This window comes from Geospiza fortis, unplaced genomic scaffold (genome assembly GCF_000277835.1).
Source record: "Geospiza fortis unplaced genomic scaffold, GeoFor_1.0 scaffold88, whole genome shotgun sequence".
NCBI lineage: Eukaryota > Metazoa > Chordata > Aves > Passeriformes > Thraupidae > Geospiza > Geospiza fortis.
The window spans coordinates 752,420-767,957 of NW_005054434.1; the positions used below are offsets into that span (position 1 = coordinate 752,420).

At 51.0% G+C, this 15,538-nt stretch overlaps 1 protein-coding gene across 1 annotated transcript in view; it reads left to right on the forward strand.

The window, feature by feature from the left end:
* ITPKB (inositol-trisphosphate 3-kinase B) overlaps positions 1-13,265 on the forward strand; it is a 62,800-nt gene extending 49,535 nt beyond the window's left edge. The window contains 5 exon segments of the mRNA XM_031061947.1: positions 350-563; positions 3,472-3,676; positions 8,509-8,610; positions 10,004-10,075; positions 12,683-13,265. Coding sequence (XP_030917807.1) covers positions 350-563; positions 3,472-3,676; positions 8,509-8,610; positions 10,004-10,075; positions 12,683-12,898 — 809 coding nt within the window. The 3' untranslated portion in view covers positions 12,899-13,265.
* The last annotated feature ends 2,273 nt before the right edge of the window (positions 13,266-15,538 follow it).

The following is a 15,538-nucleotide window of genomic DNA, read 5'->3' on the forward strand; positions in this document are numbered from 1 at the left end:
CTTTCTCCTGGGTGCTTTGGGTGAGAGCCAGGCCCAGCTCCTGACCCACTGCCAAGCAGGTGATGCTGCCCAGCACAAAGGTGCCCCACATGTGAGCATAGACACAAAGATGTCAGCCTAGAGGGAAGTGCACAGAGGATGCGAAGCAAACGTGGTGGGTGCTGCAGGATGGGTCTCTGCCTTCTTGGGGTGTGACAGTGCTGCTCATAAACCTCTGGCAACCTGAGCTTCTCAGTCCCTGCCTGCAGGGACTCCTTGGGTGCAGGTGTAAATGGAGCTGCTCCCAAGGCGTTGGGCTGCCCTTCCTGCCACCCAAAGCAAGTGCCACATTGTCCCTTGTGCCCCTCAGGCAGTTTCAAGGCGGCGGCCAATGGCAGGATCCTGAAGAAGCACTGTGAATCGGAGCAGCGGTGCCTCGACCGCCTCATGAACGATGTCCTGAAGCCCTATGTCCCTGCCTACCACGGAGATGTGGTCAAGGATGGGGAGAGATACAACCAGATGGAAGATCTGCTGGCTGAGTTTGACTCCCCCTGTGTTATGGACTGCAAAATGGGGGTCAGGTGAGTGGCACGGGGGAGGTTTTCTGAGTTTTAAGATGGGATAGTCAAAAGTAAATGCATCTCCTAGGTAAAACTGCCTGAAATGCACACTTAAGAATACCAGGCTCACTTGTCTTCAGGTAAAGCTCAGCCAGTACCATGACAGAGCCATGGGGAAAGCTGGGTATGGAAAGGATACACCAGGCTTCTTCCTTCTCTGCTTGTTGACTGTCCTGCATGCTGGGAAAGGTTTGGTGTGGTGGAGGGGACAGCACTCTGCTTGGGTTTGGGTACACAGGAATGGCACAGTAGCTGTTGGGAGGTTCTCTCTGCCACATGAGGACACAGCCGAGGGATGGGGTGTAGGAGATCCTGCCCAGGGTGCCAGAGGGATGAAGTAAAGACTCCTGAAAGGCACAATTTCAGTGAGCGAGAAATTTCCCCTCTGCTCAGCCTTTGCTCTGATGCGCACTGCAGGGATAAAATGCGTGTGCTGAGTAGCTCGGTGCCTTTCACGCAAAGCTCCTGAAATATTTCCTAACAGATGAGCAACATTACCCATGTCATCCTTGAGAACCATCTCTCCAGATCCACCAGGATCCCAGGCTACAGCCACTTGGCCAGCAGCAGTTGTTGAGTGAGCCATGCCACAGATGACAAGGGTGTCCCAGAGCAGATATGAGCAGGGCTGGTGGCCCCAGGTGGCTGCCAGTTTTGGGACAGCCTCAGGCCACCCCTTGGCCCTGGGTGTGCTGCAGGCTGGTGGCAGGAAGGGCTGAGACCCCCCTCGCTGGCAAAGGCGCAGCCCAGACATGGTGGAGACGCGCTGCTGGAAAAGCTGATGGTTTCTGTGGGAGGGAGGAATCTTTTTTTCCCCTCCTGAATCCCAATGTGAAACTCGAACTGGCGTGCCGGGCTGTCGGCAGGGAAGAGGCGGGGAATACTTTCCACCGGAGGGGTGGAGGGAAGGGCAGAGGGCCCGGCGCAGCCATGTGGCCCCGGCTGGCACACACATGCTGCTCTGGGAAGGAAACAGGACTCACTCTGGACCCAGACAGCAGCACCAGGAGAAGAGCTGCTGGACGTGCTGCCCAGGTGCTCCTGTGGCTGTCCAAGGAAGGGAGAAAGCTTGCCATGCACAGATCACATGTCAGGTGGTTTATGCACCTGGGGTTTTGGAGCTCAGGCAAGGGGGCAAATGTGCTGGGCATCATTATCCTGAAATAAGATGGTGCTGTGGGAGGAGCTGGTGAGAGAGGATGAATGGAGTTAATGCTGTGGAATGGGGCATCCCCATGGCTGAGCAAATAATCTAAACCTCAGGGGTATTAAACCTGTCCTCTGAGCCAGCAGCTTGCTGCCAGGCAGATAAAGGTTTGTTTTTTTCATGCCAACCTGGCTTTGGGATGTGGCAGCTTATTCCAGTCGCTCCTAAACAAAACTTTGTCTTTCTTAAGCCTTGGTGATGGCACAAGCCTGAGGCGATGGGGAGGACCAGGCCACGGACATTGATGATCTGTCATTCTCAAAAGAAGAAATTCTAGCCCTCTGAGCAGTGTGAGCAGCACTTCTAGCATGCTGCTGCTTTATTCTGCTGTTTTATTCCATCTGCACCAAAATCAAGAATTTGATTATCTCAGCCAAGGACTTTCATTGCTTTTACCTGCAGTATTTTTCAAGGGGGCTGATGGCCTAGGGATGTCTGCCCTAAGCAAAGGCACCAGTTTGCCTTGTGGGACACAGGAACACTGTCCCATATAATCCACTCAGCACCCTCCCAGCTTGTTTTGCTTGGTTCTGGAGGTGAATCACACGCTCCGTGCTGGGATTTTGGCACAAGGGAGATGGGCAGAGGGCACTGTCCCTCTGCAGAGCTGAGCATGGCTAGTGGGAGGTGTAGAACAGTGACAGATAGGGTCATTCCTGTGTTGTTTTGCTGGGACATCTCACCCAACTTGGTGGGCTGTTTGAGGAGGGCCTGGACACTTTCCAGGCTGAGTCAGGGTTGATTTGGGAGCTGTGAAAGGAATTCCGTGGTGGTTTATTATTGCTGCAGGAAGTATTACTTTGTGGATAATGGTTTTATGCATCTGCCAGAGTGCAGAACTTTTCCACCACTGTGCTCTGGCACAGAGGGGTGCTCCTCTGAAGCATGGATAAAACCAAGGTCTTTGAGCACTCCTCTGCACCTTCCATCCTCCTTCTCCCATTCCCCCATCCTGGCTGCACCCTGTGGACCTGGGGTGGTGCTAAGCACCTGGCCAAGGTTGCATCCCTTCCTGTGCTTCATCTTGAAGAGAAAGCTTTTGCTAGGAAGTCCGCTTGAAGCAGACCTATACTGGGCAAAATCATCCCCGGAAAAACACCCAGTTTAGCATCTGGTGAGGCAGAGCCCTCGTGGTGCAGAGAGTGAGGGAAGGAGCACAGGAGAGGCACAGGAGCAGGTTTGGCTGATCTTCAAAGGGAGCAGCAGCTGATGCTGAAGGATGGGACACCGTAATGTCCTTCTTGTCTTCAATTCAGTAGGCTCCCAGAGCATGTGCACAGTTTCCTGGGCTTATCTTGAAAGCCATGTTTAGCTCAGGTTTCCTGAACTTTGGGGTAAGCTCAGGACAAGGGATGGCACGAGGAGGCTGCTGGGGTGGCAGCAGCAAGGCCATGAGAACCTGTGAGAAATAACTTCCCTTATTATTGCCAGACTGGTTGTGGTTCCTTGATGAACTGAAAAGATATCAGGTCTGGATGATGGAGTGGTAATTAAATCAGGATCAATTCAGCCACAATGAGGCTTGCTCTATCCTTTCCTATCCTGCACTACTCCTTAGGGATCAGCTATCCTGGATCAGCCTGATTTCTGGGCTGAGGGCTGTCTGTGGGTGTGTGGCACCTCATGTGGTGCCCTGCTCACACAGCCCCTCGCTCCCTGCAGAACGTACCTGGAGGAGGAGCTGATAAAGGCCCGGAAGAAGCCGAGCCTGAGGAAGGACATGTACCAGAAGATGATTGAGGTGGACCCTGACGCCCCCACTGAGGAGGAGAACGTGCTGCGCGCCGTGACCAAGCCCCGCTACATGCAGTGGAGGGAGACCATCAGCTCCACCGCCACGCTGGGCTTCAGGATCGAGGGCATCAAGGTGAGCCTGAGCAGTGTGCACAGCAGGGAAACGGGGTGCTCACTAGCCAAACTCACAGAGGTACACACACAGCAAATTAAATACATTAATAAATTAAAAGAAATTGGTTCAAGAAAGGTGTAAATGAGCATGAATTGTTGGCTGCCTTTATTCCCATCATGAAGTGCTTTCCTGAGTGTAAGGATGTGCTTAACCACATGCTTTCCTGAATCTGGGTCAATGCTCCTACTGCTCTTTGAATTTGGGCTAAGTTCTTCACTTGGGATCATGGCAAAGTTTACAGCTATTACCCAGAAATTATATTAAAAATAAAGACATTTAGGTGCTTTATCTTTTTAATGATCCAAAAGGACAAGGTAAACAGCGGTAAATTTGAGGTTTGATCAAAATAGGAAAACAGCTGTAGTAGAGAATTCAGGGAGAGTTTCAAGGGGAGCAGGAAGGGAAGTTGTTTCAGGGCACTGGGATGTCTTTCTCTACATACACAGAGTCTTATCATGCATACATACACGCAGTCTCATACATGTGAGAGCAGCTCACATCTGGACATCCCTGGCCCCTGCAGCCAAAGCACCTCACCCAAGGCACTGCTGCTCCTCTGAGAATGCAGCTTGAGCTCAGGACATCATCCTGAGGATGGTTTTAGACATAATCTCATTACATCAGCTGCTTGGTTGATTTCTCCCTCCCTGCAAAATACAAAGTGCCATCCTCCAACTTGAAGGCTCAAATTAGTTGTTTGCTTTCAATTCTGCTCTGCCACTGGGCTGAGCCATTAATCCAAATCCCAGCTTGAACGTGTGGCCATCTGTGGTTGGAGCTGTGAGCTTAGCCACAGTCAGTCAGGAGGGTGTGTTTACCAGCCTGTCCAGGAAGATTCAGCAGCTGAGCCCCAATGAAATGGGACAAGCACACAGAGCTGCACTTTCTGCCAGCACCTGCATGCATGTGTAACCTGTTGACTGCCCCTGCTCAGAGCAGCACTCACATTTCTGGGTGATGCTTCTGTGTCCCCAGCAGATGAGCCAGCCCAGGAGATTTTCTCCAGGGAGGTGAGAAAGATGTCTGGGATGGCACTTGAACAGTTAGGTCTGTAGCCACAGAGTATTAGTGATACTGCTTGCATGAGCACCAGCAGTGGCCTATGCCTTTTGCTAGCCAGCCAGTGTGAATTAAAGGTAATATCACACTTGAGCCAAGGATTTCATTGCATGCCTGGGCATGGTGTTGGCTTGGCAGCCACAGGGAGCTCTGTCAAGTTGTGTTTGCACTAATTCAGGCTTTGGTAGCTGCTGAGGGCGCAGGCAGTAGCTCAGAGCAGCCACTTGCTCTTAGTGGAAACAGTGGCTCATATCTGCATGTGTCTTGATTGGAGGAGTTTCTGTCTCTTGATCACAGATTATTTTTCTCCCTCTGAGTTGGGCAGAATTCTCCCAGAGTGCCTGTCTGGGTCTCTGTAGCCAAACCTCCTGCCTGAAGATAGCAGTGTCAAAATGATAGAATTAAAACAAATGAAGCTGGTCCCCAATAAAGCCCTCACACCAGATTTTTTAGACTTCCCTGGTAGCATTTCCAGTTGGGACTAAAGCTCCCATGCACTGCTTCTTCCCCTGCTTTCTTGGTGTAATCAGAAATATCTGTTTATAGTCCAGCATGATATATCCTTGGCCTCCAGTGGTGCTTCTCAGTCTGGGCATGTTTAGGGGGCAGGCTATATATGAAGCACTTGAAATTTAAAAATGTAAAAAAAACCAAAACAAACCCCAAACAAATCATATCCCCAGGGAGGCCAAAAAACCCTGTGAAGGGAAATAAAAGCCATAAAGGAGTTATGAGATTTGTACCTCTGTTTAGCCGACCATAAACGAGTTGCTGCCTGATCTGAGCAGTGGATTTTTTTTCAAAGAGGCGAAGCAGCCCTTTAATTGAAAAATGTTGAGAAGTTCTGGCCTCCAGCAGTATTACTGCTGCTGCTAGGGGGCTGACTTATTTGATCAAGGCTCTAATTACTGTAATTCTCCTTAAATCCCTCAGCTTCTGGGTTATTTTCCCCTAAGCTAAAGCATTAGCAGTTCATGCTGTTTCACAGCTGGCTTTTTTTCCAACAGGGCTGGTCATGCTGTGCTGTATCCCTGTTGTTCTCCCTATTTCTGGGATTGAGTTTCTGTGTTGGGGAAGGTGCCCTGGCTGTCTTCCCTTGTTTTATTTCTTGCTGCGGATGCCTCCCTGGGGAGAGCAGTGGTGAATCTGCCCTGTCCCTCGCTCATGGGTGGGGGCTGCCAGAGGAGAGCTCTGAGAAGTGCAAGGGAAGGACAGGAGTTGACCCTAGACATGTGGGAAGGGGTCATAGGAAGGAGAGGAGCAGTGGAAGCTTTTTGGATAGCACAGTCAGGTAAGGCAAACAGGCAGCTCAGGGGTTGGGCATGAGGATAGCAACCCTTTTCTGACTGAGCTCTCCCTTTCCCAGGTGGCCTTGAAGATCCAGTTCTTCCTCTTTAAAATAGAAATTTTCCTTTGCAAAAGGAGATAATGACATTCATCTGACTTTCTGGAATAGCTTGAACCTGTTGGAAACAGTAGCTATTAATAAAATTTCCATGCTGAAAGTAACACAAGTGATCCCTGGTGGCCCAGTTGAAAGAAGTGACACTCCCGAGCTGCTGCCCTGCTCTGAGCCTCACTCACCACTGCCTGCAGCAAGGCCACGGTGGGATGGCATTCCACAGGGCTGGAACGTTTGCAGGGTCCCTAAACCAGCCAGGAAAGCCTCCACCTAACACTGTGCCAAGCCAGGCAGCTCAGAAGCCCCATGCAAGGCCAGAGGCAGAGATCTGGCTGACCTGAGCCCTGCCCCAGTGACGCCAGCGCGAGCTGGAATCGCTGCTGGGCTGGAGGTTGTGATAGCCCTTATCAGCCCCCCTCACATTTCTCCTGCGTGGAAGGCAGCCCCCTCGGGGCTCACACACCTGTGAATGTCATGGCAGCTGTCAGCCTGGTGGCAGCAACCTCTGGCTGGGCAAGGAAGCTGCAGGAGGCGGGAGCAGCACTAGGGATAGGCTGCTTGGCCTTCCTGGAGCTGAGACTGCCTTATCGGAAAGGCCATCTGTGACTTGCATTTATTTTTAGGAGCACTTAGAAGTCCATCTCCTTTCTTGGATGCTTTGTGGAAAGTTGTGCTCTTTACACATGAAATTAGTGCTGTGGCCCTTCTCCAGGTTGATATTGATCATCCCTCTGGGAGAGGGTGGGTTCATTTCTGAGCTGCCACGTCAGGGCTCACAGGAGGGACATACAGCAGCAAAGTGCCCTTCCCCTGTGCATCACACACCAGAGCATCCTCAGCAAGGTCACAGCTGAGAGCAGAGATCCCAGCTCTGCAGCACAGAGTCTCCAGTGAAAAGGTTGTCCCTGACCCCTGCCAACACACACTCTGCCAGCCCTGAGCATTGCTTTTGGACCCTGTAGCAGCACAATGGTCAGGCTGAGCCCAGGGTGATTTCAAGCTGGGTGCAGTCGGTGCAATTGGTGCAAACAAAGTTTTTCCTGGAGTTTCTCTTTTGTGCATTGCTTTTGTTACCACCTTTGTTAATGGTTACACAAGCTGGAAGCTGAAGGGTGCTGTGTGATTCATCCCAAAGTGCACTTCAGGTGTTGATTTGGTGGCAGGCTCACCTTGGGCACTTGACCTTCCCCCAGGTTGGACTGGCCACCATGCCTACAGCAAGCCACCTCTCCAGGGGGATGCACATTGCCCTGTGCTGGGGCACTTCCCTGGATGGATCTCTAACCTCCAGGGCAGGTGATTTCATTGTGCCTTCTTCCTCCCCCAGCTTCTGCTCTGCTTCTTCATCTTCCCCAGCCCATAGGATGTCTTTTGGCCCCTGTGCCTTTGCTGTATTGTGTGCAAACGAGCTGTCTGGAGCAGCGGGATGGAGCCCTGCAATGGAGCTGTGAGCACGAGCAAGTGTGGTTTAAAATAGCCCCTGTATCCAGGAAGTGAGATCTGCCTGCCTGTCCCACGGCCCCTCTAGGCAATGAAATGAGTTGATGTAAAAATCAGAGCCCCAGAAGGACCAGGGAAATGGGGAGAGACCTACAAAGCTGCCCAGAGATTCAGAAAGGAACCTCTGGGCCAGGGCTGAGTGTTGTCCCTGCAGTGGACAAGCCATGCCTTGGCAGGTCAAGGATGGATGTGCCTTGGGAAAAGGCAGAGGAGAGCACAAGGCTGCTCACTGCATCTCAGTGCCAGGCTGCTGCCTTGAAGGGTTTGTGATCCATGGACTGTCAGAGGACCAGTGAGGCCAGGTAGCCATGGGCTTGCTCCCTGGAGGATTTCTCACAGAGCAGTTTTGTTCCTGCTCCTGAGATGTTTTTCCCATCCACGCTCAGTTTTGTCCCATTGTGATCATGCTCTGCTGTCCTCCCCAAGCCAGGGAGACAGTCCAGGGCTGGTGTCAGTGCCATTCTCAGCCACAGCAGCCATGGGAAGCCATTTGGGCACCAGAAACACCAGAAACAGGTGGTCCCCAGCCTCTGTTAGCAGCAAGCACCTGGTCTGTGAGGAGAGTTTGTCCACATTGCCAGTGACCTTGGCAAGTATTTGCTGATGAGGAGTTCTGTTTGCGTTAGAGATCAATGCACTGGGGCTGTGGGGTAACTTGGGATGTGCAAGCAGAGACCTGCTGCCTCTGCTCACCCCTGCTCCACCGACAGATCCTTCAGCTGCCAAAAACGCCGGTCACATCCTGCTTGGCAACATGCATGGCTGCAGAAACACTGCTCCTGCCCCAACTCCCTCCCCATCCAACTCACCCCTGTCCCTTCTTTTGAAGAAAGAGGACGGCACTGTGAACCGGGACTTCAAGAAGACACGGACAAAGGAACAAGTCATGGAGGCCTTCAGCGAGTTCACCAGAGGAAACAGGAATGTTTTGGTGAGTGGGGGATGTTGGGGGCACTGCCTGGAGACGGCATTTCCACGGAGCCTGGCCTCAGCTCATCAGGTCCCTGGTCTGCAGGGCTGAAGCCTGACAAATGTCTCTTAAAAAGCAGGAGAAATGTTGAAGAGAAACACTATCCTGGCGCAGGCTGAGGGGGAAGCAGTGGAGAGCTAGGAGGGGACTTGGCTGTAGCAGCACTGCTTGACCCAAGTCTGAGTCTGCTGAGGATCTCCAGGATTGGCTCCCAAAACCCACTGAGGAGTCACAGTCATGCTCTGTCCCTCACCCCTGGGCTGGTGGTCACCCCCAGCCCTCTCTGTACCCCAGTGTGAGTGCTGGGGGCTCCCATCCTGCATGGGGGGGCTGCCTGTGCCCTTCTCGCAGCAGGGTGATCCTGTGCCGGGCACACTTCACATGGGCAAGCCACAGGCAGCATTTTCCAAGCTTCCCTAAGTTGCCAAGAGAATAAGAGATCTGGCTGTAAACAATTTACACCAACTGTGTCAAATAACCTATTTGACAAAGCACTCCCATTTTAAGCTGCGCTGTATAAAGTCTCCAAGTGCAAGGCTCCAGCTGGAGTGGCCCTTGGCTCTGTCTCCTTCAAACTGGCATGCTTGCTTTCACAAGAGTTACCCAGGGATTTTCCTGGATCTGAAGATGAAGTTGCCTGGCTGCATTTTAACCCCAGAGAACTTGGAGCACACATCATGCCATGCCTCTGGGTGGGGCTCCATGGCCAGTGCATTTTTATACAGCAATCCCACCTCTTGCCTTGCAAGTGTTTTACAGTGCCCAGATACTTGCTGTGTGTGTGTTCCTGTGCTTAATTCTTCTATATAAACCCCAAAATCAGTGGAGGCCCCTGAGAATGTTTAGTGCCTTCCAGCAATTTGCAGGGATGCTCAAAAGGCTTGTGGTTCTTGATCTGTGTGCTGGCCATGGTGAAAGCCCTTCTGCCTACAGGACCAGCTTTGCAAAAGTGCTGATAACAGAGCTGCAGAAGTGTCTCATGATGTGTGACTGACTGAGTGCTAAAAAGACAGATGAAGTGAAGAGTTGATCTATGAAGGGAGTGCAGGGGAGAGGAAGAAGTAGCAGCTGCTGAACTAGGTGTTCCCACCATGGAGGCAGCAAGGGCACTCTGCAGAAAGCACCAGTTCAGCAAAAGCAGATGCTTTCACTAAGTTGTGAAAGCCACAGGAGCTCAGGGTGATGTAGAAGCCAAAAGGAAAAGTGGATCATAAAAAACTCTCCAGAGGGAAAGGTCTGTGGGAGGATGCTGGGCATGGGGGTGACTTTCCTGTCTGCCTCAATGCAGTGGTTTTTATGTAGGTTTCCTGCAACACTAATGCCTTGGATTTGGGGTTTTTTTTTGTAATTCCAGAACAGTTACCTTAACCGGTTGAAGGGTATCCGCGCTACCCTGGAGACATCCCCGTTCTTCAAGTGCCATGAGGTAATTCTGCTGTTTATATAGATCTGCCTGGAGAGGCAAACTGTTTAATCCCAGCTCGTCCAAGGAGACAAGTCAAAGTCAGGGGCTGGTTTATTCCTATATCTGTATTTTCATGTGTGTATGTAATACTTACGTGCAAATATAGATGATAGCATGCAATGTTTGTGCATCTGACATGGGCTCAAATCCACTGAAAGCCAATGTTCAAACAGATTAAAAGTGATCTAGGAGGAACTGGCTGTTTATGACAGGGAAAATTCCCTAGTGTAAAAGCACAGGGGTTTTCTCGGGAGAAATGTCTATTTGAATGCATGTCAGGTATCATTTGGCTGACAGTTGCTCCACATGATCAAACAAGGCTTCAACACAGCCATAAATTGCAGATACCCCAAACATGCCTTTCCTGAGCTGGTTGGGGCACCCCAGTATGAACTCTGCCTTTCAAAGGAATTTCATACAGAAATGAGTGTCCAATGATGCCAACATTTTCTATAGTGAAGACTCAGTGCTGATGGCAAAACAAGGAGGGAACACTATCTTTTTTGGCCATTTCAGGAACTGAAATGCTCCACAATTTAATGCAATAATTTTGCTGTTACATTTACTTAACAAAACATGAGAGTGCGTGTCCTTGTCGTGTGTGGTGTAGGAATAAAGAGCTTCATAGGAATCTTTCGAGTCCCAGGGCTCAGGAGCCACAGCTCCAAGAGCCCACTGTCCCTCATCCAGAGCCACCTCAGCCCCAGCCAGACGCTGAGAGTCCTGGCAGGAGCCAAAGGCAGATGGGGCCATGCCTCCTGGTGGCAGTGCCTGGAAGGCAGTTGGAAGGGAAATGTCAAAACTGAGGATTTCAGGGCAGTTCAGCACAGGAAACAAAATTCTCCCTGAAACAGAGTGCCAGGGTTTCATTTGAAAACACAGAAACAAAGCAGCCTTTCAAAGAGGGTTTGAAAGGAGTTTCTACTCCTTAAAAATTAAAAAGCAGCAGCTTTGACTTTCCATCCCACTTTGAGATGAAGCACAGCAGAAGGTCTGCCAAGCTCTGTGTCCCTCCATGGGGCCCTTGCTGAGCAGGGCTCCTCCAAGGAGCTGCGGGGGAATTGGGCAGTCCAGGACACACAAATGAGGAATGTCAGCAAAAGGCTTCTCCTTAAATTTAGAATGCTCTGTCCTGGCCAAGACAGAGGTTAGCAGGAGGAGAGCTAAAGATAAGCATTTCTTGGAAATAATACGCATCTCTGGACCTTGGACGTTTTCCCAACACACTGGAGGAAAAAGTCTCCTGAAAAATGTAAATTCATAACAGCTTTTGCAAACAGTACATGCATCCTGTTCAAAACCCTTGTCTAAAGGCAAACCTCAGGCTAAGCCCTGCTGATAGCAGGGATGTGGGAGTCCCCAGTAACATTTAGTGCTGCTGTTCTGGAGGGCTGACACCAGCTGGATTCTCTTCCATGTACCTCCACATCATAAGGGGCACTCCTGGCTCTCAGTGCTCTGCATCACCTCTGCTACAGCCCTTGCACTCTGGCCACCAAGGTCCCTATTTGTGACATAGGGGAAAGTGAGTTTATAATTCACCAATTCACTTATATCAGAATTTGGAAAGCAGTTTTCATTTGGAACAGCTCTGAAATGCACCCATTGGTGCTTTTCTGTAGAAGCCCCTGCTGAAATCTTCTGACTGGAAGAAGAGATTAAGCAGAAGAGCATGATGGTGACTGGCTTGATACTGATACACATTTCCTAAGCACCAGGAAGCCACAGCAGAGCTGCTGCTGGCTGTCAGCCTGGCTAGGACTGTGAGCCAGGGTGGGTCAGGATGCTGAACTGCTGAGCATCTCTCTGCTTTGTGTGTGGTGACCATTGGGCTTGTGGGGTCTCATCCCACTGCAACAGGCCTTGAGACTTTTGCTGTCAGAGCCCAAATGCACCTCTTGGCTTCCCTGGTCTTGCCCAGGCCACGGCTTGCTGCAGGATTTTCCCAAAAGCTGTTCAGGATGGATATGAAGGAGCCCTTCAAAGCAGATGCAGCCAAGTGAACTCAGAGAAAAGGAAATCCATGCAGCTCTATACTTTGCATCCCCAGAGTGCTGTGAGTGCCAGGAGGATATTCTAGGGGCAGTCTGGGTGTAATTCAATGATGTTTGAAGCAGGAGACAGCAGGTTGCAAGTTACTTGTACTTAGAGTGTCCCCATCCCTGCAGCGGTGTCTGCAGGATTGGTGAGTGTGAAGAGCACAGGCTGACCACAAAGAACCAGCCTTGAAAAAAAACCCCATCTGAAGGTTGAGACAGTTTATCTCATTCCTTTCCAAGGGACCTTAGCTCATTTTCCAAAGTGACATCTTTATCTTTCAAGCCCATGTTTTTCTGATCCTCTCCTTCTGCCAAGACCTGGGATTTGTATGAGTAAATCAGCTTGTCCAAATGCCCCATTTGCATGTGCAAACACAACCAGTGGCACACAGAGCTTGCTTCTCCTCATGCAAAATTGCAGCATCATGTCTTGGAAATGCAGCCTGACTGAGACAAGGTGTCTGAAAGCCCCAAAGAAGGCTGAAAATGAGCAACAGGTGCACCACTAATTGGTCTCACCTCTCCACAGGTAATTGGGAGCTCTCTCCTCTTCATTCACGACAAGCAGGAACAAGCCAAAGTCTGGATGATTGACTTTGGGAAAACCACCCCACTGCCAGAGGGACAAGTTCTCCAGCACAACGTGCCCTGGGTGGAAGGGAACAGAGAGGATGGCTACCTCTGGGGGCTGGACAACCTCATTCAGATCCTGACAGAGTTGTCCCAGAGCGAAGACTTGAATTAAAGCCACGCATCTGACTCTGCCACTACCCCCAGCCTGCCCCTGACTGACTCTTCTGAACTGCACTACAAGACACTTTCCAGCCCTCGCCCTCCCCATTTGAAAGCTATACTCTCCCTATTTAATGTGTTTTTGTTGTGGTCTTTTTTTAGGTTGTCTTGGTTGTTCCCCCCCGCCCCCCGCTCCCACCACCCCTCCTTGTAAATAGAGAGCTAACTTGCCAGAACAAAAGCTGAACTTGAAACCTTGGCTTTGCAGAGTCAGTGGGAGCAGGTGGCCCAGGGCAAGGGCATGCTTCGCCTGTCGTGCTTTTGTCTCTTGCTCAGCCTGATGTTTAGAGGGCTGGCGGAGGAAGGAGCCTCTTCCTGCACCAGGATCATCCTGAAAACACTCGGTGACCGTGCCCAGGACCCTCTGGCAGTCAGAGAGTGTGAGCAAGGTGTGGAGATGGTGAAGGACACTGTAGTGGAAGCCCTTTGGTTGTCTCTGCCAGCACCTTTCAGACCAGGGAGCTGGCTGTGCCAAGACCTTCAGAGAGCTGCTAGAAGGGCAGATCTGGGGTTTAATTTGTGCTCAAGACATCTTGTAGAGGTTGCTGTTATTTTTGAGTGGCACTGGAGGGCCAGGGCTTCCCTCCTGCTGCAGAGCCACGTAGTCAGGCACAGATATTTGCCATGGCCAGGTGCTTCCCCCCCACATTCCCCATGCTGAGTGCCCTGGTGAGCAAAATGGGCTCCTCTCTGCAGCCTCAGCTCCCCTGCTAGGAGCTGCTTCCAGCCTACCTTAGCTGGGGTCTCCAATCCTCCCTAACTGGGAAAAATAGCTCATAAAGGACTACTATGAGACCTAAAGTAGCCATCCAGGTTGATCAGTCTTTTTTGTCAGCAGCTGAGCACATGTGTAGCGCCACCAATGCTCACACCTTGCCCAGGGCAACCCTCCTGCCTGGAGCTTGTCCATAATTTCCATCTGCATCAGGTGAAGGCTCACAGCACACGGCAGCACCCAGCTCAGACACCTTTGGCAAAGCAAAGCTGGGGTCAGACATCCCTGTGCCTCCCCCTTTTTCCACAGAGCTGCCTGCTGGGGCCGTGTGAGGGCCCCATGCTCCTACTCCTGTGAAAACACCCAGTTCCCTGTTTAGGGTGGAGGCTATTTTTTAACTTCCTGGAACATTTGAAGCGAGCAGTGGCAGGGCTGCTGCGCCAAAGGTCATCCCTGGAGAGGCTGGCGGGGAGGGGAAGCTGCAGCACACGGGGTGGTGCAGGAGCTTGGCAGCCATGGATCCCTCACCTGCTCCTTCCATCCATCCATCCATCCATCCATCCATCCATCCCCAAACCCACTGTCCTGTCTCATTCCCCAGGAGCAGGGCTCCAGAGCCCCTCTGCCCTGGTTTGATGGGTCCAGCACCCAAGGAGGAGACCTCCCTTGCAGCAATAAGGAGGAGTTGGCCACCAAGCCATCTGCAGCCAAGCCTCTTCCCCAAGGACTGAAGTTTCCTAAGGTTTTTCTCAGTTCATAGCTCACCAGACAGGTGTCTTGTGCTTATCAGATGCCATTGTAAATGGATGCACTGTTTTAGCTCCTTGCCAGGCTTTCTAGATTAGCCCATGTAGAAGTGCCTTATAGACTTTGCCTCTGTTCCATTAGTGTCATGGAAAAGGTTGGGTTGTTTTTTTTTTAAGTTATATTTATTTTCATCCCATTTTAATTGCACAAAACACTAAAATTTAATGCATGGAATATTTTTTTTAACTGTGTTTTTTTTTAGTTTTTAAGCCATGCCTTTTCCAGCTTTGGAGAAAGGGTGTGAACAGATATGCTATGTAGCTATGTACCACTTACTGCTGTACTTTAGCTTCGAGCTGCTCTTATATATGTACGTTATTTTTTAAGCCTGTTTATAAACCAGATCCCTCGCTTTGCAGCTTCAGAAGGAGCAGATTGTTGCTCTCAGATGTCTTATGCTTTCCTGGAGGCTGGAATGGTTGCTGTGAGGGATTTTCCCTGCTCCCACCACACCTCTTGGTCATTGGGTAATACAGAAAAAAAAATCCAAACCGGTCTGGAACACCAACGCACAGTGCCTGTAAAAAAGTCCTGTAACATTGCAAATAAAGGCATATGGGAAGCATTCCCCTGGTGTGCAGTCAGTGTCTGCCCTGTGCAGCTTGTGGCAGCCTTGGAACAGCCTTTCATGTCCATGGCTGGGGGGGAATCGGGCTCCAGCAGTGCTGTATAAAAGCAAGAGTAGGGAAGGGCCCTGTGCTGGGAACAGATCCTGACAAACAGGAACTGGCTCTGCAGGGAGCAGGGCAGGGAGAGAGCAGAACTGGGGCTGTGGGAGGCCCAGGCTCAGTGGGAGCTGCTTCCCAGAGAGGCTTGAATTTCTCCATCCCCCTTCTGCAGGGAAGGCCACTGAAGGCAGCTCCAATTTTTTTTGGAATGTGTTTGGCTCCCACTGAGTGGTTTCTGAGTGCCACCCTGTGATTCCTGCCCTGGAGAATACCAAAGCACCCAGGAGAATCAGAGCTGCTTGGCACAGCCAAACACTCCCCCAGCTCCTCTCCTTCTCAGCTGCACTGTGGGCAGGGCCAGAGGGTTTGGACCACAAAAAACCCCCAGGTTGTTTCTGCAGTG